A 26,617-nucleotide genomic window follows, 5' to 3' on the forward strand; every position below is an offset into this window, starting at 1 on the left:
TGATAAAAGCAAAATAGATTACATGTTTGTGGCAGCAGCAAAGAAAACCTCTTTGTTTTAATAAATTGCATTATTTTGCCACACTATATTCTGACTTTTATTTTCCCATCATACTAAACAGAAGTGTCAGATATCCAGCTACTATTTTTAGATGTTCAAAACATGACATTTGTAGAAGCTAGGCAAACCACAGTTATGATGACCTCAACTTTCAAAAACAGTCCAAAAAGTGCTCCTTTCCTGTCACACAGTAACATTGTCTTTTTGTTGACAGGAAAAGGAATACACTACGGTAAAATGAACAGTTTAGTCTAGGCTTGCATTTATTGTGGTTGGAAAACAAACACCACGACACACACATGCAACAGCAAAACAAAAAGCCACCACATTGACTCAAGGCATCGGTTCATATAAAACAAACTTCTCGAGGTCAGTCTCTTCCAGTTAAAGATGATGTTTGTTAGCCATAACCACAGCTATGGAATAATCTTTTCATTAAGGAGTAATTAATTAAAAAAAAAAAAGCATCAGAAAACCAGCTGTCAGCTTGATTACAGATAGATGCATAAACATCACAATTCCAACATTCTTCTCTACTGCTGTCAGTCTTTTTTTTTTTTTAACCTGTAAATTCCTCATTTTGATGAATTACATACATGACATAGAAGTACCAAGCACTGTAGTGAAGTATTTTGTATTAGTTCTGCAAATATATTGTGAACTTAAATTGTTTCCTCCCCCATATAATTTAAACAAACACTTACGAACTAAATCCTTTAGGATATACAAAAGTAGTTTTTTAGACTGCAACGGACCTGATACTAGACACAGATGTACCCTTAACGCACTGATTGCATGATGTAAACATGCAAGGGTGAGGGTAAGTTACAGTATTAATGAATCTAGTTCCATAAACCTCAACATTATCAAAGACAGTACATTTTCAAAAGCAAACAAGTACTTTTACTGCAACAAAAAAAATGCATTTAAAATGGTGTAAGAAAAATCTATAATTCTAGCACTAGACTACCTAAACACATTTTGTATTTGCTCCAGCTACAACAAGAGGTTCCTATACTATAACTGCAAACGAAGTTCAGCCAGTTTTTAAGACAACACACTTGTAATAGAATTAATTAGAAAACACTTTCAGACAAGCATTACAACTCTAGAGTAGAATAATATTTCCTGCACAGAAACCAGAGTGAAATTATTTCCACAAATAGAAAGGCATCATAGTCCATCAACTGAAAGGAGAAAAATATTGGACTGGTTCAACAGCATCATCTTTCACTGTTTAAATCCACTTTATAACATGGCTACATGTCATAATTATAGATACTTCTTTAAATGTGGTGGGTTTTTTCCTTTTCTTTTGGGTACCATTTTTTTTCATTGTCTCTTACAGAGTTTTAAACAATGAAGATAACATTTCATCCCATCAAAGATGAAGTGTGGGTCTTCTGCATCATGGCTGTCAGAGAAACCTGTTTCTTCCAAAATTATAGTAGAATGAAGTAAATTACTTCCATGGATAGGAAATGTCAACATAATGAAAAACTTCACTTGATTACCTATGCTTGAGATCAGGATACACAAGTCCACTTCTGCAAATAACCTTTTAGAAGATATTTTCCACTGTATTGTCATACCTAAAGTAGAGGTTAAACTGATTTAATGAAGAAGAAAGACAGGTCTCTGCACAGGCCACAACACTGGCAAAACACCAAGGAAGATACAGACTTTTTATCTGCACTACTGTTCCAAAAGAAACAGAATGTACTTAAGAGTCTTTTGCTTCCTACAATGTAAACAGTCAAATGGCAAAAATAAAAGTAGGAGAAGAGTGCAAGCAAATAGATGGGGTCAGAGAAAATGAAAATACACATGCACATGGTTAAAAAATGAAAATTAAATTAAGGGTAGTATAAGACAAAGTGAATTAACAGTGACTATGTTTTTATGCAAGCCCTTTATTTTCTACCTCTCTGCTAGCTTTTTAGATCATTAACAATTTTACATTGTGACCCATCTTCTCATAAATCTACAGGATGCTGGTATAATTTAGAGCACTATATAATTAACTCTAATTTGAATACAGCAACCATAATGGGAATTAATTTACATCTCAGGATACGAGCACTTCTCTGCAGCCAGGGAATATCCCAAAAATGCAAACTCAACACAGCAAGTAAATTTGGACTTGCTACTAACTCTAAAAGGAGGTCCACACTGTCTTTAAAACTCCAGATACTACAACTCCAGATGTTACAATCAGAAACACTGGATGTAGTATCAACCATTTTCAGTTGACTTTGCTTATATTTTAATTAATTCCAAGCTGTACAAGTATGTTTTGAAGTAAGCTATTAAAAAATGCTGTGTTTTCACTTTTAGTCTTAAGATAGTCCATTTTTATCGGTACTAGTATTAGATCAGTACTGCCCCCCAAAAGTTATCTTTTCTCTTTCATATATTCATTTATAACAGAACTTGATTGTTGATGCTACTGCCTTACTGCAGTACAAGTGCGTGGAAGAATATAGCTGTCCTACGATACGAGGGCTTTCTTCTGTGTTCAAATTGTGCAAAAGGTTAAAGGAAAAATACACCTCTATACTGCTCAAGTTCATCAACCCTAGACCAATGCTGTGTGTCCACACACACACAGGTGTTTCAGATCTCACTGCTTATGACAAGTTATTCCACAAGGCCTTTTTCTGGAAAGGAACTACATCAGTTTTGTAATTTCAGCCTCCTACAGAGCTGCACTTAGGACCAAAACATGTCTAGCAGACCATACTGCTAAACACCCCTATATCAGCACAGCTGTGAAGTTCTGTCACCATTTAATTTCCTTCAGGAAAAGAAAACCAAATGAGTGAAAATTCCACAAAATCTAAAAGCAACCAACCAAAACCCAAACAAAAACACAAAACCAACCAAACAAAAAAAACCCACAACCAACCAAAAAACCCCCATAAACCCACAAGTGAAGAAAAAAAAGGTCTTATTCAGTAACTACTAATAAACATTAAAAAAATTACTGGTTTAAAACTCTGATACTTCGAGAAATAGAAGAACTCTCCATTTGAAATATGGATGAATCTGAACTTGGAAAAAAACATAAATAAGAACATAAGACATGCATATGTATGCCCCCTAAAAGCAGTTATTGTTTCACTGCTGGCAACCATCTATTAAGTGGTAAAAGGTACAAGTATAACTATGCCACACAAACATGAGGTCAGTCAAGTTTGGGATCCAATTCCATTACTGTGTTCAAGTGTGTTGTAGTGTCTCTGGCTTTGAGAAAGGAACGTTACCTAACAAGACTATAAAATATGAAGATAATTTCCATAAATTGAAGTTGCCTGTACTTAAAGTGTCTTTTGCTTCCTACAATGTAAACAGTCAAATGGCAAAAATAAAAGTAGGAGAAGAGTGCAAGCAAATAGATGGGGTCAGAGAAAATGAAAATACACATGCACGTGGTTAAAAACAAAAATGAAATCAAGGGTAGTATAAGACACAGTGAATTAACAGTGACTATGTTTTTATGCAAGCCCTTTATTTAGGTTTTAGGAAAGCACATATATGCAAAGGTATATGAACCCCATTAATAGCCTATGTCATCTTTGCAAGTCTCATTTCATTTGCCAGATTTTTCCCCCCCTTATATGCAACACCACGACGTATCAAATTTTGCTGATAGTCAAGAAAGAACGTGGCAAATATAAACATAGTATTTTGCAGACCAACTTGTTCCATTTGTTAGCAGTTTCTGCAAGAGCCTCTTGAACAGAAACTAAAAACATACACAAAAACTCACATCACCTAGCATGGCTAGTAGAAAGCTGAAGTTGCTTAAAGGAAAAAACAAAACAACATACAAACACACTCGAAAGACAAACCAAGACTGTCACAAGCACATACTGAAGATAAATTTTTATGAGAAGAAAAACAAAAATAGAAGACTGTAATGGCAAATTAATATATTCGCATTTTCTATGAGTATACTTTATGATAAAATTCAAGGCACTCCACTTTTTTTTGGAGTGTAGACGATTCCTAGCTTCTTTCTGAACAGACAGAAGGCTGACTCAGGTTTTGGTGTTTGTCTTTTTATTAAGACTAAAGGACTACTTTGGTATGTTTCTAAAACGTTTCTCAAACAAGCACTGCAGATTAGATTACTTAACACATAGAAACCATCTCTTAATGTACTTTCATAAACCATGACAACTGCCTAAGTACATTCATCTTGCTTCTCTGGCACACAATCAATTAACAAATAAAAATATATTGGAAACGGAAGGGAAAACAGGAACAAGAGCTGCTCAAAATCTAAAACCAGACAAATCAATGTGAGGAAAAAAACCATAACAAAACCAAAACCCAACCCTCCAGGCTGGCATATTGCATAGGCCGGAACACCCACCCCATCAGAAACAAGAAAGGCCCACCAATTAAAAAAAAAAAAAAAAAAAAAAAATCAAGAAATTAAGATACTACTCATGTTAAGACTTGAAGTTAGAGACAAGCCAGAGAAGAAAGGTGCTTTAGAAATATTTGGGTACTTTTTTTCCATTTGCCTATCTCCTAAATAGCTGTTAATTCCCATTTTTGAGTTTGTCAATCCAACAAAGGAGATTGCAAACACATTTACGCTGAAAATGGTACTAGGATTCTCCTATAACATGGCTTCAAACACTGCCTGTCAGCTTCGAAAGATCATTGTCTTCTTTAATCATCAAGGTTCAGAAGAAATCGAATTCAGCGGTTTTGGGAACACAGGCAAATTCTACTTTTCACCTAAATACAAAGCTCTACCCATAGAATCGAGAAACACGTATACTGTTGCTATTTCGTATGTTTTGATCTCTTCTGCATTGCAACGACGTCAACGCTAACGCAGTTAATTCCGTATCCATGCATGCGTAAGACGGAGGAGCGCATCGCAAGCACAAGCATCTTCTTCCCGAACTCCTAACAAGTCGGTAGTCATAACACAGCCACCACAACAAACAGTCTCCAGGTGTGGGGCCCGCGGATGATAAGGGCCATGACCAGACTCCGCAGACAAAGCACGAAGGGAGGGAGGGTCAGCCGGGAAGCGGTGGCCGCCCCGGCGGTCCCTCCTGCCCCCGGCCGGGCCGCCTGGGAGGTCCAGAGTGGGTCAGCGTGGGAGGAGCCCCCTGCCCCTCCTTCTCCCCATTGGCTCCCGCCGCCCGGTGCCGGTGGCCCGGGCGCCTTTTGAAAGCCCGGCTGCCAGACGCAAGGCAGCCTCTTGTCACACACCTCACCGGGAAAGCAACAAAAAAAAGGGCCGCGGCTAGCGGGGGGTGGATGATTCGGGGACGGCAGGTGCCACCAACCCCATGATCCGCCCCACCCCCGCCTCACTGACCGCGGGGGGAGGAACGAAGCCAAGCGCTGCGGCTCTCCCCTCCCTCCCGCCCGATCCCCTGAAGAGAAATGAGCGGCAAAAAGCGGGAAGCTGGGGGGGGGGAAGAGAAGCGCGGCGGGCGCCTCCCGGCAGAGCGCACGCAAGGGGCAAAGATGGCGCCGCGTTGCGCGCCAGCGGGACTCGCGCCCTCCTTCCCCTTCACCCCCCGCGCCGCCCTCGCTTCGCCGGCCGCGCCGGGCCCCACCTTGCCGAAGTGCGCGGCCCAATGGATGGGCGTCCAGCCGTAGAAGGAGTCCTCGGCGGCCAAGTCGGAGCGGGGAGAGCTCTGGAGCAGCGCGCACAAGGCGGGCAAGTCCCCATCGCGGCAGGCGCGGTGCAGGGGGAAGCGCAGGGTCAGCAGCTCTTCGCTAGAGAAACCCGCCTCAGGGCCGGCTCCCAGCGACATGGCGAGCGGGAGGGCAAGGGGAGGAGGGGGGGAAGCGGCGAGAGGGGTGGCGGCGGCAGGGGCGAGGGGAGGGGGAATAGGAAGGAGGGGGGTGGGGAAGAGAGAGAAAGAAGCAGCGGGCGGGCACGGGCACGCTGTCCAGGCGGGGAGCGGCGGCGACTGCGGCTGCCGTTAGCTGCCCCAGCACAAAGGAAGCGGGGCGGGGCCGCGCGCGCGCCGCTCCGCCCCTCACGGGCGGGGCCGGGCGCCCCGCGGGGCGCCGGGGCGGGGCGCGGCGGGAAGCGCGCGGACGCCCCCTCATTGCTGCCCGGGGACCGTTTTTTTTTTTGCCGTTGCCCGAGGCGGGAAAGCGGCGCCGCCGTTTGAGGAAGCGGGTTTGGCAGCGGCCTCCGGGACAGGGCGGGAGCGGCCTACTCGGGCCTGGCGGAGAGGGACGGCGCCTCTGGGCTCGCCGGGGAAGGGCTGCCGGCGCCATGGGACGAGGGGAATGGCCCTATGTTTACGCTTCTCTCCCCCCCGCAGGCAGAATCTGCCGGCGGGAGGGCTCCGCCGCGGAGCACGGAGCATCGCCCGTGTTCCTGAGCCTCTCCTGAGGGGAGCGGGATCGTCCTTCCTTGAGGATGCGCTGCTGGCTTTCAACATACATTGAAAGGCTGAGGGAGCTGGGTCTCTTTAGTTTGGAGAAGAGGAGACTGAGGGGTGACCTCATTAATGTTTATAAATATGTAAAGGGTGAGTGTCACGAGCATGGAGCCAGGCTCTTCTCGGTGACAACCAATGGTAAGACAAGGGGCAATGAGTGCAAACTGGAACACAGGAGGTTCCACTTAAATACGAGAAGAAACTCCTGCACAGTGGGGGTAACAGCACTGGAACAGGCTGTCCGGGGGGGTTGTGACGTCTCCTTCTCTGCAGACCTGCCTGGACACATTCCTGTGTAGCCTCATCTAGGTGTTCCTGCTCCAGCAGGGGGATTGGACCAGATGATCTTTTGAGGTCCCTTCCAATCCCTAGCATTCTGTGATTCTGTGATACCAATTCAATCTTAATGCTATCCCATCGGGTTATTAACTTTCCAGAGCGGCTGTGCGATTAGCAGCAGTAGTGATAGAGGAAGAACATTTATGTGAAAACACGCAGGGAAGCAGATTTGAGGGAAACAAAGCATCAAGCCTTCCAGACATCAAGTAATCTTGTTCACCTGAGCAGGCCCTCCTCAGTTCAGAATGGGCTGTTCATGTGTGGAATATGTTTCCATGCTTGGGGCCCTGACCTAATACTTGAATACTCAGTTGTGGTGTTCCCATGCACAATTTAAGTGCTTTCAAACTAAAATCAGTGTCCCTTGTCACTGTGGGTTTGTGCTGTGTAATGGATAGCAAACAAAAGGATAACATTAGTGTCTGATTATAATGACAGTGCCACATTTTTAATCAAAACTAGAAACCAGTCCTTGAGTAATTACTCCAGAGAAACTTTAGGAAACTTCTGTTGGTTGCACCTGATTGTTTTCTGTCCAAAGTATTTGTCAACTACTTTTCTGACAGTGGTAAAATTAAATTGACGGTAATTTGTTTGTATAAATCTAAGTACATTCATCTGCCTCCAAAAATCAAAGGATATTTTTTTCAGTATACACTATTAAGCAATGCAAGCCAGGAATTATGTTCTGAGGTAAAGAAGGTAGAAAGTCATTTCTGCTGAAAGTACCAAGAGACCTAGGCATTTCAAAAGCTTTAAGGTCAGGTTAAATGGCCCATTAAGGTATTGTGAATTATCTTACTTAATACAGGAGTTATGATTTCTGAGAAAGTTTGTGTTTTTTCTCTCTTCTGGAAGCAAAAAATACTAATTAAGAAAAATAATAAAAATATGTGTAGTTGGCTTTGGATTAGTTTCTGTGCATAAGTAATGTGTGTTTTGTACTGAGGTGGGTAGAACCCAGTATCTGAAATTACTTGGTTTAAACTGATTATTTAATTACTTTTCTGATCGAACTAGTAATTAAATGTGTAGGGATGATAGAGTGTTTTTGTGTGTGTGTGGTTTGGTTTGGGGTTTTTTTGTGTGTTTTGTTTTTTGGCTGGTTGGTTTGTTTTTTGGTTTTGTTTGTTTGTTTTTATAGCATTTTTATTCCATATACTCTTTGAGGAGGAACTCTGGACTGTTGGGCTGACGTATCAATGTTAGTTTTCAGCTTTTGCTGAAACTGTCCCTGATCATGATTTTATATATTACTCACAACAAATATGTATTGTGGTTCCGTAAGTGTTCCTCATATTTATTTGCCTTCTGTGGATTTTGGCATAGCTAAAACTCTATATGTACAATACCCAGTCCTCATAGATAAAATACTAACATAAAGAAAAACACCTACTTGAAAGCAGAAAGAACTGCACCTTGGAATAGAGGCCATTATAAACCACCCTCTTGACATATGCTTCCCATAGCAAATAGAATTGTTGTACATATGTAAAACCTTGTAAAAGGAAAATAAATACTGCAGATGAGGTAATTTTTCAGTCTTTAGGGAGGTTATTAAGGAATTTGTACAGTGTGGAAAGGTGCCAATATGGAGTGGGTGCTTTGTTAGATTGTACTGCTCTCATGTAAAGAAGGTGCTTTCCAAAGTGCTATTGCAAACAGCAAAAAGGAGATTTGGCTAAAGATTTTTCTTAAAACATCACAGTGATGGCTTCAGGTAGAAACAGTGGATTTAGACTGTAAAAAAATCTAGGTAAACAAAACACCTTGCTTTTGTTCTTTAAGTTTTGTTTTGATCTGAACAGTCAAGTAATAACATATGGCTCTCTGTACTTAGGACAAGCAGCACAAGTCTGGTATCAAGAACTACCATATTTAACTATAAATTCATAAAAATAATTAACCTTATATGTGGTTCTATTTTTATAGCAGTATCAAGACAGAAAATATAAATACAGATTGCTTTCAAAAATTTTTGCTTTGACCCTAGCTGTGTTCTTCATTGTGGCCTTATTTAAACTGTAGAGGCTTATTTCATTAGTTTTTTTAACTGCAAAATGGGAATAATAAAAGCATGTCCTGAGTGGTGATAAGAAGCTAGATTAATCAAAGTGCTTTGAGGTTAAAATATAACACTATGATACGAACACATAGGTGAGGTTTTTCAACACTAGGAGTTACTGCAACTAATCCTTGTGTCCTCTAGATGTTTCTCTGCCTTCACCAAAACAAAATAATACTTAAGTCTCTACAAGGCTGCCAGGTTATAGATCTATGAATAATGTCTAAAGGAGGATGAATTACAAAGGAGCCATTTTATAGATGGTGGCACTAAAGCACGGGAAAGCTAAATAAATGCTTTGGCCAGGGGAGGGAGTGCTTCCAGCTACAGCAGCTTTCAGTGCAGTACCTGATCCTTTGCCTTACAAAAACGTTCATCTTACATTGAATCTGGCCTTTGTTTTCACAAGCTCTTAGAGTTTATCATCCTGTATCCACTTCTGTTTCCAGGTTATGTGGATTTTTTTCCCCACATATAGCTAGACAGATGCTGACACTTTATGTCAGTATGCCTGGTTTTGGGATTAAAGAATGAAGGTCCCATATGATAGAACAGTCTAAAGAAAAGAAAACAAAACAAAACCAACAAAAACAACAAACAACTCTACACAAACCTAACAGAAACAAAAAAACAAACCCACAAATTACATTATAAAAATGAGCATTACCAGAATGCCTGCTGTTAAAGACTACAGTTTCTTAGGTTGAAACAGGCGAACTGTTTCTTATGGTGTTATGTATAAGCATTGACACAGTCACTCACAGGTTGTTTATAACTACCATAAAAAGCAGTGAATATTAAAAACGTGGGTTATAGTGAAGATGAACAAGAATTACATATTCCTGAACTTGATTCATATTCAAGATTTGCATGTGGTTTTTGTCTCTTACTGGGATATAGAAACTGCCATACCAAGTAAAGGCAGTGTCCTATCTCATTTCCTTATTGACACTGTCTTTATTTGCCTTCTGGTGCTCCCTGTGAGGTGAACGAGTGCTGTTACTCCTTTTGGAAAGGGGGAAGCAGAATGCAGAGAAGCGAAGAGGCTTTAACAATGCCGTGCAGGAATTCCGCATGCGGAAATGGATCCTGGGATCTTAAGTTCCATTACTAGATTCCTCGTTATGAGGTCAACTTTTTTTTATTTCCTTGCTAGTGATCTACATCAAAAGTTCCAAAATAGGCAAGCACAAGTGCTCTCTATTTGACACTGATTCCGTAATCAGTCTGTAGTTGGCATATGACTTGTGGAGTCACATCTATCTCTCTCTGTTTTTTAAATTGTGAATCATTACCCAGATAAATATGAAAATATGTGGGGTTTTTATATTCTCCTTTTCAATTGACTTCCTTAATATATTTAGCAATGGGCTTTATAGGTTAATGGTTTTTAATAGAAATTACATTTTAATTAAAAATGTATTTCTTTAACTGCTGTCGTATGTTTTAAAACTGGGGACATGGGAATTGTGTGTTTAACTTTTTCACATCTCATTACATTCATTAACATTTCATTACATTATCATTCATTCTTTTGTACTTCTCTGTCATTATCGTAGCTAGCTTCTACACAGAAATTAAAGATAATTTTGACAATATTTCTGTCCAGAAGATCAGATATGTATCATATAAACCTGTTAAGAGGTTCAGACTTCTGACCAGGTGATAGATTTGGTTTCTCTGACAAACATAGCTGCTACTGTGATCTGTTTGCACATACCGTAAGTGAGGAAATTTAGAGTCATGGGTTAAACTGTAATTTACAACCTTTGGTGATAAAAGGGAAGCAGTAATACATAACATCTCAGGTTCTTCACACTTTCTGGTTTGTATGAAGACAGATTTTAGCAGTTAATATGTTTAATAAACTGAAATTCTTGAGTGCAATTAATAGTGTACTTACAGTATTATTTATACAAAAAATATATTCTTGATTTTTTTATGACTCAGAAGACTTCACCCACTAAATCTAGTAGCCCACATTTTTGTATATTTGAAAAGAATAGTTGTAGCTTATTTGCATTAATTTTTTCCTCAGTTCTATTTCTGGTCTTTTAAGTGAAGTGAGAGGCTTTATTTTTCTTTCTGTCAGATCAAGGAGGTAGACTTCAGGTTTTTTGGGGGCATTTAGCAGAACTAAATTTCCCCAAAGAAAGAAACAGAAAAACACATAGAAGAATTTATAGGTAGAGTGGTGTGGAAGAAGAGATTTGTTTTATTTTAGCTAAGTTTGCTTTTATGCTGTCGTTTGGCTAAAGGCTGAGAAAGCAAATGGTCTGTAAATGAGAACTTCTTGAATATTCAAGAGTCTAACAAGTATAAATTTAGAAAGTAAATACGTTATTTTAAACGATGTTTTGTGAACATAACTGTAACATACTCTACTTCTTCTCTGTTCCATTCTGATACAAATAAATTACATTTACCCACTTTTCAGACAGGTTGAATGTGGAGCATTTTATAGCTTGTACTGAACAAGGGTGGGTTTTTTTAATACTCTGGAATTTCATCAAATACATAATTCATTCAAATCCTTCCATTCTTGCTGTGGCAAGCTTGCGTTGGTTAACACTTGAGGCTTTCTTTGGTTGCCCGTACACACGTCTCATGCCATTTGAGATGCCCAGTTGGCAGCTGCTGCAGCAGAAAGGTGTCAGTTGGCGCAGGTCCTCTGCCGTGCCTGCACAGAGCTGGCAGGTATCACAAGAGTCTGAAGGCTTCTGAGGCTGCATCGGGTATCTATGTTCTGAATGAATCCTCCGCAAATGTCATTTGCATGGACATGCCCAGTCACATCAGGAGTTCCTCACATTTTGTCTGGTCTTGAATCCTATAAAACATCTTGTCTTTGGAGGGAGTTGTCACAGAGTTGCTGCCTGCCTCCTACATTATGCCCAAATCCAGTTCTGGGTCTGGGGGGACATTATGCTAGCTATTTGTGTTCAATTTTGTTTTCCTGTCTCAACTATTCAAGGGTCATTTTGCAAAAGGACAAAAGTATTATTTTTTTTTTTTTTTTTCCTGAAACTCTCGGTGAACTGTGATAAAAATATAACATTTCTTTAGATGCCAAGAATTTATTTTAGCAATGGTGGGAATTTTCCATCATTTTCCTAGTGTAAATAGTCTGACTCATAATTTTCAGGGACTAGTTCAAAGGTCAGGTTTTCTTCCTATTTTTGGTTAAATTAAACCAGAACTGAGTGGTGTACCACCTGAAGTATGTTGCTCTTATCTGGATTTTTTGCTGTCTTTAGTTTTCTTCCACGAAGACCAAGTGTTACGCTGTGATCACTCCTAAAACAGAATAGGAAATAAACATTATTCTCTCAAATGGAAGTTATTGGCAGAAACAGCCAAAACATTTTGTAAAAAATAATTTAATAAACTTTAGAGTATTAGCGCTCAAGTGCTGAAACTAAGTTTTCATAGTATGTGAGGCCTCTGAAGGCACGAAGATCAGAAAATTAATAGCAGCAGTAGCTGCTGACATGGGAAAAAAAAAATTAGTGGAAAACTAGTAAACTGAAAGTCCTTTATCCTCCTTTCCAGTCCTGAGTTCTCTGAGTTTTGTCTGGCAAGGAAAGCAGGGAATCTGTCTGACTTTTAAATAATTACTGACGTATTACTCTATTGCAGGCTAGTAGCAAAGAGCAGCTGTGCCTTGTAGCCAGAGCCAACTTCTTCCTTTCCCATCCCCCATTTCTGACTGCCTTCCCTGGAGAAAGCTATCTCACTATTAAATAAACTAGGGCTGGGTTGCAAGACAAACCAAGATTTCATTAGAAAAATATTTACTCATGCATAAAGAAGCCCTTTTCAAAAACTTCACTACTTAGGAAACTACGAGATTTTGAGGGTAATAAATAAAAGCAGATTTGTTGCACTTAGAGTTGTAAAGCTGCCATCTTTCGTGAGCCTGGGAAGAGTGACCTTATTCATCATAAGGCTTTGCCAATTCTGGTTCCACTCAACTATTCTCTTCCTGATATATATGAGTCATCTGGGCCATGCTTAACTGAGAGGTTTAGTGCCCAAAAAGTAAGGGAGTTAATTATAGTTGTTGGCTTTTTGACAAACTACCCTTCTTTTTCCCACATTCATTACCAGTTTTAACTGAAAATTAACATTTCTTGGGAGGCGAAATACCAGTACTGTGGTAAAAAGTTCTGTAAGAAATCAATACCAAACCATTTCCATTTTCCATTTATATTGAGCCAGAACCACAGCAATAAAAAGGTCCTTCAATGTCCTCATCTTCAAATTGTGTTCTGATTGTAAAAAAAGAAAAAGAAGAAAAAAAGTAGGAGTTCTTGGCAAAGTCATGGAACTGCCAAAATTCGTGATATCTCCGCTTAGCTTTGCATTTAAGATGAATGTAAATCTGGCTTCCTGACTCCTTGCATTTTCAGTAAATAACTGTTATCTGGAAAAGTGCACGAATGTGTGGAGGAGTCTTGCTCAAATTCCTGTTTTAATAATACACACGGTGACTCCTTGAATTCCTCTTGGCATTTCATTAGGGACACCATCTTCCTCTACTGCCCTGCAGGGGTAAGCAGGTGCCCTGTTGTAGCCCACCATCCAGTGATGAGGGAAGCGACATGTTTCACATCATTTGTGTTGTGCTCTGACGTATTTTGAGATGTAAGGAATGCAAAAAATACCATGAAAACATCAGCGCTCTTGCACCCTGAGGAAGGCTACTGTGGGGCGCCGCACATTAGGACTCTGGGCGTGGCTGCTGGTATGGAATCTATGTCATTGAGCATAACAAACCTTTCACACCAGACCTAAGAACCGTATTACTTACAATTACTCTGCATACTATTTTGTTTTGCACTGGGGTGGAAGCTTGGAAGTGGTACATTTATGTAATATTTGTTCAAATGTTAAATGAAACTGCAGCCAAATCTGTAGCTTGATTGCATCTACATGGATGTGGAGTTAATGAATCATGTAATAATTTTACAATTCAAAAATCTGGAAATCTTTCCATGGAAAAATATTTAATAAAGGGAAAAATGCCATGTCTTCTTACAAAGAGAACAAACAAAAATCTTGAGAAAGGTGAAGAGTGGGAAATGTCTGTCTCAGCCTGGCAGGTGCTCTTGAAACCTGCACACTGTTCAGTGAGATGAGATGCTTGTATTTGAGGAGGTTAGTCCTTACTCATTTGAGAAAGAGCATCCTCGTCCCCAAGCCATGATTAAATAAAGCAATTGTAGCACCATATTTTTGTCAAAGAGGACAGCCACTGGTGTTCCAGCTGTTTGTGAAAGGGAGTGAAAAGCAGCCTATGTTATCAGAATAGGTTTCAGTTTTAGCTAGCCTCATATGAAAGGAGCCATCTTGTGGTTGTCTCTTTTGCAAATAAAATGTTGCTGTAATATGGCTTTGAAAAGCTAAGCTTAAAGATATGTCTATACTTCTGTGATAATTTTTCTCCTTCTTGTTTAGAAATGTTACCAAAACTTGACCTTATACGTGTTTTCACTCAGAGAAATTTTTTATCCTATCAAATTACTGATTCTACCAAATCTTCAGAGTTAAAATACCACATCTCTCTATTCATACAGGATTAAACTGGCTATGTGCAGTCTGTGTCCCCTACTACTCAATCCACCCTAATATTTGCTAGTCCTCTGAGCTCTTGCTCAGAACTCTAATCTGCACTCTAAATTTTGCTTTAAACTGTGACAGCATGTCTTCTGAAATGTGACTCTTAGTGGAACTGCTTTCTAAATTAATGCCAAATATTTTTTTTTTTTTTAGTATAATCTTCATTAAAATATGATCCTTTGGAACTCTGTGCATTCCAGACACAAAACTGAAGCATCCTCATCCTTTGTTCCTGGACTTCAAACTTGAACTGGAGAGATAACTTTTAGATGATACATCAGTCTGATTTCTTCACTTCTTTGCTGATACACAAGAACACTTAGCAGTTTTAGGGTTTGATTAACCCACACAATCCTGAGTAGATGTCAGCAGATTTGGCTTACATAGATTAGCTCACTGATGCTTGTATCAATTTAATTAAGTATATTGAAAAACAAAGAAACCAACCTTAGTTAACCCAAAAGTTATGTATAAGCACAAGCCTCAGTCCTAATTTTTAGTGCTATCTCCTTAATAATAACGAATAAGGTTATGTATGATTCAACCTGGATAGCCATCTAACTACTAGAGCTATTATAATAGTACCTAAATGTAACATCAAGGCCAAGGATCACCATAATTTGCTGAAAGTGTAGAAAAATGTTGCACATTTGATTTGATTGCTGTCTAGATTATTGATTGAAGGCAAAAGTGTATGAAATCTATAGTTTCTGGTAAATTCAGTCACATATTACGACTAACAGATAAGCAAAATCCTACTTCAGAATGTATCATTTGAGGTTTATTGTATTTCTTGGAGCTGAAGAAAAGACTCTTCTAGGAAAATGCAAATCTGGAATTACTGTTTGAGGTGAAAGTAATATGTATTTGCACTGGAATGGGGGGTAGGCTTTGAGAAAAGGAGAGACCAGATTAGTAATAGTTTTTACTACAACTGGTTTGGGAACACAATGTAAAATATTTTGGGGAAGTATTTGAGCCACTGGACTAGAATTGGACCTGCTGGAATTTTCAATCAGAAAACACCAATTAATTTGGGAAAATTACAACTTTTTGACTGCTTGGAAGAGAGTACATTTTTAAAGTATTACATTATCCCTAATGTCTAAACTCTAATAAAACTGTTGAAAAGTATCAGTGTATCATCACTTAACGGAACTGAACTGAGTTTATTAGAATTACCAGGATTCAACTTCCAGAAATTTCTTGTTCTTAGGTAAATTTGTAGTCATATATCCATTCTGGTTTTTACCTAGCTCAGCACTTCCATATTAATAAACAAGAAGCAGGGTAACATTGTCCCTAGGTATAAATCACTACTGTCTACTGTTTATGGAAGCTGATAGCAGAACAGCCTTAAAGGTACCTTTGTATTTTTAATAGATTTTTTTGTTCCTATTAACTAGGATTACACTGACTTTGCAATCAGAAATTGTTTTATTCATATAGTAAGGAAAGAATTTTTAAACTGAATTGTGAAATAGTTAAACGGCAGGATCTCGAAGAGAATGTTGTAATGCTATCATCTGGAAATTCAGCTAAACAAGAAACTTTTTGTCTCGCTGCTTCTTTTTCCACTTTAGCATATTGAATGAATGTCTAATTTGCTTGATTGAAACCTTTTGCTTCAATAGTAAACTACTGGCTTGCTAAAAATACAGAGAAACTTTTCATGCATCTGTACAGGAATATGAGCTCTATTTGTATCCTAAAAAGCTCAGATGTTATACGCATGGTTCTGAATATACAGTGTGAGATTGTGGTATAATCAGTGATATTTCCTGTGAATGCACTTCCAGATGAGTGTTGTCTCTTCTTGTCTTTCACATTGATAGTATAACAAGTGAATACTTGTTCTCTTTTTATAGGACTTTAAATTTAATTCTGAGAAGCATAGCATATTTTTTACCATGTCCAGTAGATGCTAGATATCATTTAAACCAGCTAAACACTGCTGAAAGTCTATTGAACACCTTCGGTTCTTGCAGACACCAGCTTGTCTCTCATCGGTGCCATCTCTTCTGCAGTTATCCAAGTCCAGTTCTGATCTAATTGGAATGAGGTGAGTTTTCACTAACTTCTCCAAAATAAGCAGAACAGCTTTAAACAAAAAATACTAACTTTGCTAATTACATGGGTAATTTTACTAGATAAATCTGTGCCAATTGCTTGGACTGAAGAAATGGTTACAGTCCAAATTCGGCTCTGTAGTCTGTTACTGTGAAGACCTTGCCTTATGTACAACTTCAATACAGTTTTCTTTGTCTGCTAGACATAGAATAATAGAACAGCTTGGGTTGGAAGGGACCTTCAAAGGCCATCTAGTCCAACCCCCTGCAATGAGCAGGGACATCTGCAACCAGATCAGGTTGCTCAGAGCCCCGTCCAGCCTGGCCTGGAATGTCTCCAGGGACGGGGCATCTACCACCTCTCTGGGCAACCTGGGACAGTGTTTCACCACCTTTATTGTGAAAAATTTCTCCCTCATGTCCAGCCTGAATCTCCCCTCTTTTAGTTTGAAACCATTACCCCTTGTTCTGTCACAACAGGCCCTGCTGGAAAGCGTGTCCCCATCTTTCTTACAGGCCCCTTCTAAGTACTGAAAGGCCACAATGAGGTCTCTCCAGAGCCTTCTCTTCTCCAGGCTGAACAACCCCAACTCTCTCAGCCTGTCCTCATAGGAGAGCTGTTCCAGACCTCTGACCATCTTGGTGGCCTTATTAGAATACATATTAGAATATTTTCTGAAATAACACAGTTTTGAGCAGAACGTACCAAGAGTAAATGCTGGCCTGGAAGCAAAAGCTTTAGGCAGTGCAAACAAGCATGTTAAACTGGAAGCATCTCCATGTAGTATTTTTTATTCAAGTAGATGTAGTAGCAACATTCTTGTATGAAAATCTAGTATCCTAACATGCAAATGTTGTTTTTATTGAGCAGACTTTCTCTGACAGATACACGGACATTTTAGGGCGAAAGGAAGATCTGTTTTATATAGTTTTGGTCTTGGTCTTGCCATTCTGAAAAAGTTCGTGAAATTAGACTTAGCAAGCTTTATGAAGCATCTTACAAGGAAGCTTAAACCACAGCCATTATTTATATCAACATAAAGTAATTGAGTAACCCCAAAGGAATGGCCACATGTTATTTTAAGCAATCAGACAGGACATGAGAGACTGTCTGATAGCACATGTTGGCATGAAAGTCAATGCTGAAATCTTTAGCCATGTGAAGTTCTAAAATGACAGATAGCACTGTGTCTAAAATGTGTTATCTTTCATGAAACATAATTTTCTCCCTACATGGGGAATAATTGCTTATCACAGTAATGAAATGGATGACCCAACTTGCAAATCAGCCTTGACTTTCAAGCATTTGGGAAGCTGAGGAATATTCAAGTAGTTGGGATACCAGCCTGCATGATGGCAGAACAGGTTTGGTTCATCTTCTGTTACAGATTTCTTATGTTATCCTGGGTAAGGCATACTGGTCCAGATCCACAAAGGCTTCTTGCTCCCATTGATAGCAGCTGAAACCCACTTCAAATAGCAGTTACTTTCTTAAAAAATTTTGTGGGTCTGCGCCTAGGTCCATATTTATTGGGAAATAAAGTCTAAGAGAACAGCTGAGACTCCATTTCCCAAGGTTTGTGAGATAAAGTATAATTAATGTGATGTGCTCACCTACTACAAAAGCCGACGACATGGAAATACATAAATAAAAGCTTACAAGTTTCTCTAATACGTATTAATCAACCACGAAAAAGCTTTGGTACTAAAGCTCTAATATATTTATATCATAAGGCTTATTACTACTGAAAAAAAGAACAAAGAAACAAACAAAAGTACAAGCTATAAATCTGTTGTATGTTTGGGAAATGCCTTGTTATTCTCAGGGAAATGCTAGGAAAATAAAGCCCTGTGTGTGGACAAGAGCCATTTGCCTCAAAGAATCCCAAAATTTGACTCTATAAGTGAAGTGTTATTCAAAGAATTCCAGGCAGTTGTGATACATACAGTTATACAAAACAATAGTTCTTTGCTTTCCAAAAATGTAACACTCACTATGTGAAATTCTGGCAATATGAAGTAACATTTATTAACATGTTTTCTTAGCTTCATGCAAGTTATGATTAAATCATAACCTAAACAATTATTAATACTTGTTCACGTTTGTCAGAATCAAGCAGAAATATTTTTCACTTTTAAAAATAATATTTGTGTTTTTTTTTTTAAATGTGTGACCTTGAACTTGTGATCCTCTCACCAGGTAACAGCTATTTCCCAAAGGAAAAATGGCACTGTCACATTTTCTCCTCTTATAAAAGTATTTCTGCTGCCTTTTGAAGGGAAGGAAGAATGTAGGTGATTAGTTACTAGCACTCCCCTCACTGGAGCTCAGATTAAGGCCCATCAATTTCAGACATAGGTATGGGGTAAAGAGATGTGATGCTCTTTCCCCCAGCGACACTACTGGCTAGGTCAGGCAGTCCAAATTCTGCATACCGTCTGTTTTGAATTCCAGTCTAAACAGATTTACACTGTGGCACTCTTCTGGTCTACATCCAGCTTGATCTCATCCAGCTGCTGCTACCACGCATCAAGTGGGTCCATTTCCACTCTTGGGGGAGGGCAAGGAGAAAATCCGCTATTTTAAACTGCTCACTCTGACTTAGGCTTGCCCTCTACTCCAAGCTGCACTGTATAAAAGCCAAAGCACCTATTTGGGTTTAAAAACATTCAAGGTTATATGTTATAGTGCTCCCCCTAAATAAGTTTGTAGAACTGATGTATAAGGTTTTTGATGGTACTAGACTGAGGAATCAAGTTCATCCCTTGTACAGCAACAGAAATGGCAAAGTCAGCAGCCGGAAACGAGTGCTGAGAATCACTGCCCTGCCAGTCTCTCTCAGCCTTGACCAAAAACTAGAATATTGATGGTTCATTGTCAATGTCTGTTCAATCTTCAGTTTTCAGTAAAAATGCTATGAGAAAAAAGGATGCCTGGTACTGTTGATGTTTTAAAATATTCTAGACTTAAATGTGTTGAGGTGTGCGACCTCAGAAGTTAAAGTTATGCATGTACCATCTGTATTTGGGACCTTGTCTAGAAATGTGCATGCTTTCCAAAATGTATAGGGTTTGGGATGAAAAGAGAGTATATATAAACTTTTCAGTTTGGGGAAAAAGATTAGCTAAAACAGGAGTATGAATTCAGAAATTCACTGAGGAATTGTAATAATAATCAGGGATCAATCCTATAGTGAGTTTAGGAGCAGAGCTTCTGAAGGGAGATGTAGCTAGCAGACAGTTTGGGAAGGGGCACAGTGCTAGAGTCTCAAATGAACGCGATGTCTCCTGGGAATGAGAATCAGGAAGGAAATGGTGATTGTTTGAGCCTAACTTTATGCTTCTCACCTCTTGCCACCTATTTGGACTGTTCTGGCCAAATGCTAAAGAGCTCTGCCAAGGCAGGTCTTGTGTAATAAGTTCCATTATTCAAGTTTAATTCAGCAGTCTAGATTTGGGACATACTTAACTATTACCTAAAAGTGTTAGCTCAGTTTTATTCAGGATTTCCATGGTTTTACTGCCAGGCAGTTTAAAGGAGAGTAACTCAGTTTTCCCCTGTGTCTTATATTATGGGAAAGAACCCATAACTGTTAAGACTTTGTATGATGCTTTATGATTTTTTTCATGCAATATTGATATAATTCTTGCACAATATATGTGTTATAATATTACCTGGACTTTACAGTTACTATTATACAGATGACATACTGCTGGAAATGTAAATGGGAAACCCCGTCGCTCCAAACTATGTATTTATAAGAGCAGTATGTCAAGAATAGGAGCACTGAGGCTGCTGACTCACAAGTGGTGATGCCCACGTAGTGACAATTCCTGCTCCCAGCTGTCCTTTCCACCCCATGACATGCAGTTTTCCACCCTCAGTGCAGAGATGGTTCAGCTGCATATGTAGCAGTTGCTGAATGTCTATAATTTGCAGCCAGGCATATTAAGGTAACCCCAAATCATTTTTGGCTTACCTTAAAACATTGATCTGCCAACTGTAGTATTTCAGCAGCTGTTCTCCAACTGAGATATGGTTGCAACAGAACAAAAAATCTCTGGGAAAGGGAGACAGGACTTTTATCAATGGCCCAAAGGGGTCAAGATGTTGGATGGGAAAAAAAATCATATGGTATTCTGTGCTGAGAAGTTCAGGAGCATTTCTAGGCTCTTCGGTGTGAGTACATGTCCTAGCCTTAACCTAGCTACAGGTTCAGATGAAACACACATCCAGGACAAGTCACCTCTGACAGTGAGTCAGAACTCTTAGAGTGGGAGTCAGCTCCAGATTCAGAGCTAAATTTAGATGTCTACAGTGTAGATTTCTACATGTGAAGTGTATGCCTAATGTGCAAAAGTTTCAGCGAACACACTGAATGGTGCTTTGAGACTAATTTTGTACCTTGTTGGATTATACCCTCTCCTTTCATTGACTGTTCCAGCAATAACAGTCAGTGAATCACACTCATCTCTATTTCTGTAAGTAGTAATGACTCCTGGATGATCTTTGCCTCTTTTCTTTGTTGTTATTTCTCTTTCTCATTTGTTGGTAATACTTCTCAAGTTTGTTTGGGATGTAACTGCCAGAGACTTCATGTTATCTTGCAGGAATCTCATTAATATTAGTGGACTGAACAGTTTTTCCTCTATGTTGTGGACTCAACTTCTAGATGTGCTGGTTTGGCTCAAGACGCTAAGGCTATGAGCAGAAGACAGGCAACCTGCATCAATAAGAGTACATAAGGGTATGATCTTTTTTCTATCTTTCACCCACATGAAAAGGCATTATCTTATCCATCATTCAGTTGTGTCTTTCCCTCCAGTCTTCTCTTGAAGAGCACAACTGTTGTCTCGGACTGAGTTACAGTGAGTCTTTGTGGTTCACTTTATCCCTTGTTGACTTCATCTGCCATGAGATTGCCTGTAAAGCCATAGCACCTACAATTTTCTTCCAATATTCCCATCATTTTAATACTAAAAGGATTCTCCATAGGTCTGTGAAATGTACACTTATGCTGGCCATCATTATGTTTCCCTTCCAATACTTTCCAGGATTTTTCATTAGTTTCTCTTTTAAGCATTATTCTTAATAAGTGTGGCTGAGATTAAACAGAAACATTGTTCAGAGAGAAAAAGGCTTCTGGTGAAACAGATGTCACTTGCAGGACGATATATCCCCTTCCCTTGGCAACTGACACAGATTCTGGGTAACTAACTTATCAGTGGGCATCCTGCCCTCCCAACAGATGGTCAGAAGCGCAGAGAGCCAAAAGCCCATCTATGGACGTGGAATATGTTGGAGAGTGTATGTCTAGACACTAATGTTGAACGAGCTTTTCAAGGCTGAACTTCTGTGCCTGCAGTCAATCTAAAGGAAAGCTCAGCTTTTTAATAAAGGAGCATTCTGCATCAACATATGGCTGCTTCGGTGTTTAGAGCAGCTGATAGTTATGGGAGGGTTGGGGAGAGGGAAATCCTGAAGTAATCAGCATATTAAAAGAGTCACCTCATTTTTTATTTCTTTCTATTGGGAATATTTAGTAAGATACCAAAACCACAGTTCTGGGTCAGCTGAATTTCACAAAATTAATTCAGCAAGTTGGAGAAATCTTCAGTACAGTTGCTTAGATAAACATATGTAGCCTTAGAACAGAATTTCACATGTGTTTTAGTAGAAAACTGGACTTGTTTTTGTATGGCTTTGTCATATTTGCCAACAACTGTAAGAATGAGAGACATTTTTATTGTCACAAAACCATCTCACAAAATACAGAAGTTACCACATGGATGAATGAGAACAGTTTGTGTGGCTTTTTGTAGTCATGCTTAGGAACCTGACTAGTTCTTAGTAGGTTTGTATGGGAAAGGCAGATATTGATGCTTGTGTAGCTGGGCAAGGAAATGTTTATTGCAACAGGGATATATATATGTAATTAGGTCAAGACTTTTACCCTACATTTTCCTACAGCTAGAAATATTCCCTAATGTACAGTCTGTAATTTACACATGATCTGCCTTTGCTCATATCGGTTGAATTCTTACCCATCTAAACTTAAAAATCAAGGAGAAACACTACCAAATGCAACGATAATTTGGTAGTGTATGCACTTTCCTATGGAGGCTTGTTGGGAAGTTTTACTTACAAATCGTAGTAAACAGCTATCAGGTAATAATTTTCCCTCACTACCAAGACTGTTTTGGTGACCGAGGGCTGAAAAGTCATACATTGAATTGTTGTTCACCTACATGTTTTTGATCCAATTCCATCCTGCTTTCACATCGATTCCCCTTATACTTTTCACTGTAATTCCCGAGTATTTTAAATTGTCATTTTTCAGAGTGGTCAAAATCACGTCCCCTGATTTTTTTGTAACTTGATTCTCCATAGATGTGTTCTTTGTCTGTATACACATGGTTCTGCAGTTGATGATGATTATAAAGTCAATCACTGAGGGAGCTCACTAACAGAGCGCATTCAGTAGCGCTCCTCAGTAACTGGTGGATAAAAGCGTATATTTTTTCAGTTCTTTCTATACTGTTCTAGGGTGAAGTGCCCTGTGAACTCAATAGCAGCTTTCTGTTATTTGCCAGCCTGTTTCCTATTCTCTTTTAGCCCAGCTAAAAATGACTTTGACTAAATACAAGTTGATGTACATTCTCATGAGCAATGTGAGATTTATTTATTAATAGTATTTTATTTAAATAATGAAAGCGTTGTGTTATGCTGCTTGCTTCAGAAGTGCCTTAAAGCTCCATGCCTTTATAATATATAGAGCACATGCTGAGGGTGTAAGGAAGGGGAGGACATAGCCTAACTTGCTGGGTAGTAGAGTACATCTTTGTGTTAGCGCTGTGAAAAAGGCCTAATCAAGGACCTCATCAAGAGATTGCAGAAGCTAAAGGCTCTCTGAGATCGACAGGCCTGGCGTGGGGCTATTGTGTACTGGTTTAGAGCTGAGGCATTGTGCTTGCTATTCTGATGGAGCCCTGCACGGGCTATGAATGGGAAAATGGAAGCCAACGCCAGTTCCTGTTAATTTTTTCTGTACAAGAGCCTGTTGGCGATTTGCCACGCACCCTGAAGTCCTGCCATCACGTGGGCTTGTTTCCTGGCCGTGTCTCTGCCACGATTTCTTCACCATCCCTTGTTCATCACTCTCTCCCGGGCCCTCTGCCACACCTCTGTGCTTCTGAACTGCTTTATGCATCTGGAACAGTTTGTCAGACTCCGAGCAGTGGTTTTTCTCCCTCAGGAAATCTGTGTTTCCACACTGTATGGAGAAATCTGGCTGCGTTCCAGCCTGCTTGAAAGCGTGGTTTTGCACAGTAAAGTGTGTACACATGAATACAGAAGTGAGTGCTTAAGTAAATCTCTAGAACAAATCTATGGGAGCATTACCTGGGTGAGGGCTGCGTGACACATATCTTATGATCATGGAGTCATTATTTCACAATTCAACAATTACCTGCTACCAGATCTAAGTCCATCTAGTTTTTAAGGGGTGGTTGAATTTTTGTTCTCTCATATTGAGCAAGAAAGGAAGAGTTTTCATCCTCTTTTACTGGCCTAAGTCAAATACTACCATTATTAATAGGTAAATCTATAGATTTGAGATACAGGAAAATTAATCTGATAGCAATTTGTACTATCGCCAGGTCATTAGAAGGAATCTCTGTACTCTGATTTTTGGAAGTTGTAGCACATACATCACAAGCCACAGAGGCAGGTGCACACTGAGAAGTCAGACATACACCTACCACCTATAGGAGTGTTTTAGCTACTGGGCTACAGGCCAAATTGAGGGCAAAAGTATTCATCATTCTTGTTGAAGCTTATCTGCTGTGTGACATGGGAAGTTTGAGGAGAATCTGACGTGCTATATGTTCAACTTGGGGACAACAGGAATAATAACCATTTTTTAAATGTGTGGGTTCAGATTTACATGAACTTTACATAGAAAATAAACTGGCCGTCTTTAAGTCCGGATACGTAAGAGCAGTGTGCACAAGACCCTGCCTGTTTCCCCCACTTAGAAGCTTCTAGCTTATCAAATTATCATGTAGTCATTCAGTTAACAAATATGTCATGTCAATGAACAAATATTAATTGAATGTACTTATGCATGTTACCATGGTTAATTCTACATATCGCAGAACTACTGGGTAAATTAAGAGATTATTGGCATGGTTAATTTGTATTCCACATCTAATGCATAATATGGAATTTTGCTTTCTTATTTGTAAACAGAATGGTTGGGACTCAGGGTGGACTTGAGAGAGCCAAGAGGCACTGCCGTCTCATGTCAGTTTGGTCTTGAGTTAATGCTCAGGTTGGAAGACACAGGGTTGATAACCTTCATGATTCAATTGCAACATTTGGAATTTTCCCTTAAACTTCAGCCTCTTGTTGGACTTCAGCAAAGCATGCAACGCTGTTTCTCACAGCCTTCTCCTGCACAAACTGGCAAGATACAGATTGGGTGGGTGGTCTGTGAGATGGTAGGAAACTGGCTAACAGGTCACACTCAGAGGGTGGTGATCAATGGTTTTTACTCAGGCTGTAAGACTGTCACAAGTGGGGTCCCCCAGGGAGTGATATTGGGCCCCACGCTGTTCACATCTTCATAAATGATGTGGATGATGGGACTGAAAGCACCCTCACCAAGTTTGCTGGTGACACCAAACTGGGTGCTGAAGTGGACACATCAGAAGGAAGAGCCATCTTACAGAGAGAGCTGGACAGGCTGGAAGGCTGGGCCAGCAAGAGTAGTGTAAAATTTAACAGAGACTAGAAGTCCTGCACCTGGGACAGAATAACCTGTGTGGCTGGGGAGCAGCCTTGCTGAGAGGGACCTGGGATCCAGGTAGACAGTGAACCGAACACGAGTCAGCAGGGTGCTGCTGCAGCAACCAAGGCAAATTGGATCCCAGGCTGGATCCACAGGGGTATGACAAGCAGAGACAGAGACATGACCATCCCACTCAGCACTCATCCGGCTGCACCTGGAGCACCGCGTCCTGTTCTGCTCCCCACATGTCAAGAGAGATGTGGGCAGACGGGAGAGGGTCCAAAGAAGGGCCATGAAGATGATAATGGGCTGGACAACCTGCCCTCTGTGGAAAGACTGGAGGAGTTGGGTCAGGGGGGACCTTATCACAGCATACCAGCTGCCACTTAAAGGGTGGCTACAAAGAGGACAGAGGTTCTCTCTTCACAAGGAGCTGCCTGGAGAGCACAAGGGGCAATGGGTAGAAATTCCACCAGGAGAGGTTTTATCTCGATATAAGAAAGACATTTTTTTACAGTTAAAACAATCATTCACTGACACAACCTCCCCAGGATAAGGGAAGAGTCCTCATCACTGGTAGTTCTTCAGGATGTGACAGGACAGGGTGCTAGATAATCTCATCAAGGCTCCCTTTCCCCACAGAAGGTTGGGCCAGATGATCTTCCAAGGTCATTTCCGACCTGGGCAGTTCTGTGATTCTATGATGGTTGAAAAAGTTGTTTTATTTCAAATAAAAGTAGAGTCTTTGGCCCTACATAGCGAAGGGAAGTGCCTGAAATGTTAAAAATAAAGTGGGAAGAGCCTTGGAGGGCAAATAAAAGGAGCTGAGAATCAATTACTGGAAAGTGAATCTGAAACTTTCTGCAAGCCTGTCCTTTTTATATTTGAGGAATCAGTCCAGAATTTGTAAAGGTGTAGAGTGTTAAAAATCATTAAAAATCTCTTTTTGCTGCAGTGCTGCATTTGCTGCAAATGGCCTGTTAAGTTTTGGAGTTTATATTCCTTGGCACCACAATAATTTTTCCTTAATCTTTTCAGAAATGCTTGTGTGTTTCCAGGCCTTTTGCTGTCAGTTTGATTATTTTTCTCCTCTATTACATGTATAATATTTTACTGTGTTGTAGTCATGTAATTTTAGGATTTTTTTTTAAAAAACTTTAGATTTATCTGATAACCTCAACTTCTGAATTATTAGCTTTATGAATGCTTTCCAGCCTTCCTTGGAAATTAAGT

The 26,617-nt window shown here is 39.8% G+C and overlaps 1 protein-coding gene and 1 long non-coding RNA gene across 8 annotated transcripts in view; one reads left to right on the plus strand and one right to left on the minus strand.

The window, feature by feature from the left end:
- ANKRD10 (ankyrin repeat domain 10) overlaps nucleotides 1-6,057 on the minus strand; it is a 38,530-nt gene extending 32,473 nt beyond the window's left edge. For 5 of the 6 annotated variants that reach the window (XM_065058678.1, XM_065058654.1, XM_065058669.1 and 2 more), the window contains exon 1: nucleotides 5,655-6,046. In XM_065058678.1, coding sequence (XP_064914750.1) covers nucleotides 5,655-5,855 — 201 coding nt within the window. In that variant the 5' untranslated portion in view covers nucleotides 5,856-6,046. Of the gene's footprint in view, nucleotides 1-5,654 lie in introns of all 6 variants that reach the window. The other variant, XM_065058661.1, reaches the window with a different exon arrangement.
- A 127-nt stretch (nucleotides 6,058-6,184) lies between these two features.
- The window catches only part of LOC135579144 (uncharacterized), a 35,741-nt gene continuing 15,308 nt past the window's right edge, over nucleotides 6,185-26,617 (plus strand). For both annotated transcript variants that reach the window (XR_010471661.1, XR_010471660.1), the window contains exons 1-2: nucleotides 6,185-16,585; nucleotides 21,204-21,340. This is a non-coding gene — a long non-coding RNA (uncharacterized LOC135579144). The remainder of the gene's footprint in view (nucleotides 16,586-21,203; nucleotides 21,341-26,617) is intronic.

This window comes from Columba livia, chromosome 1, assembly GCF_036013475.1.
Source record: "Columba livia isolate bColLiv1 breed racing homer chromosome 1, bColLiv1.pat.W.v2, whole genome shotgun sequence".
Taxonomy (NCBI): domain Eukaryota; kingdom Metazoa; phylum Chordata; class Aves; order Columbiformes; family Columbidae; genus Columba; species Columba livia.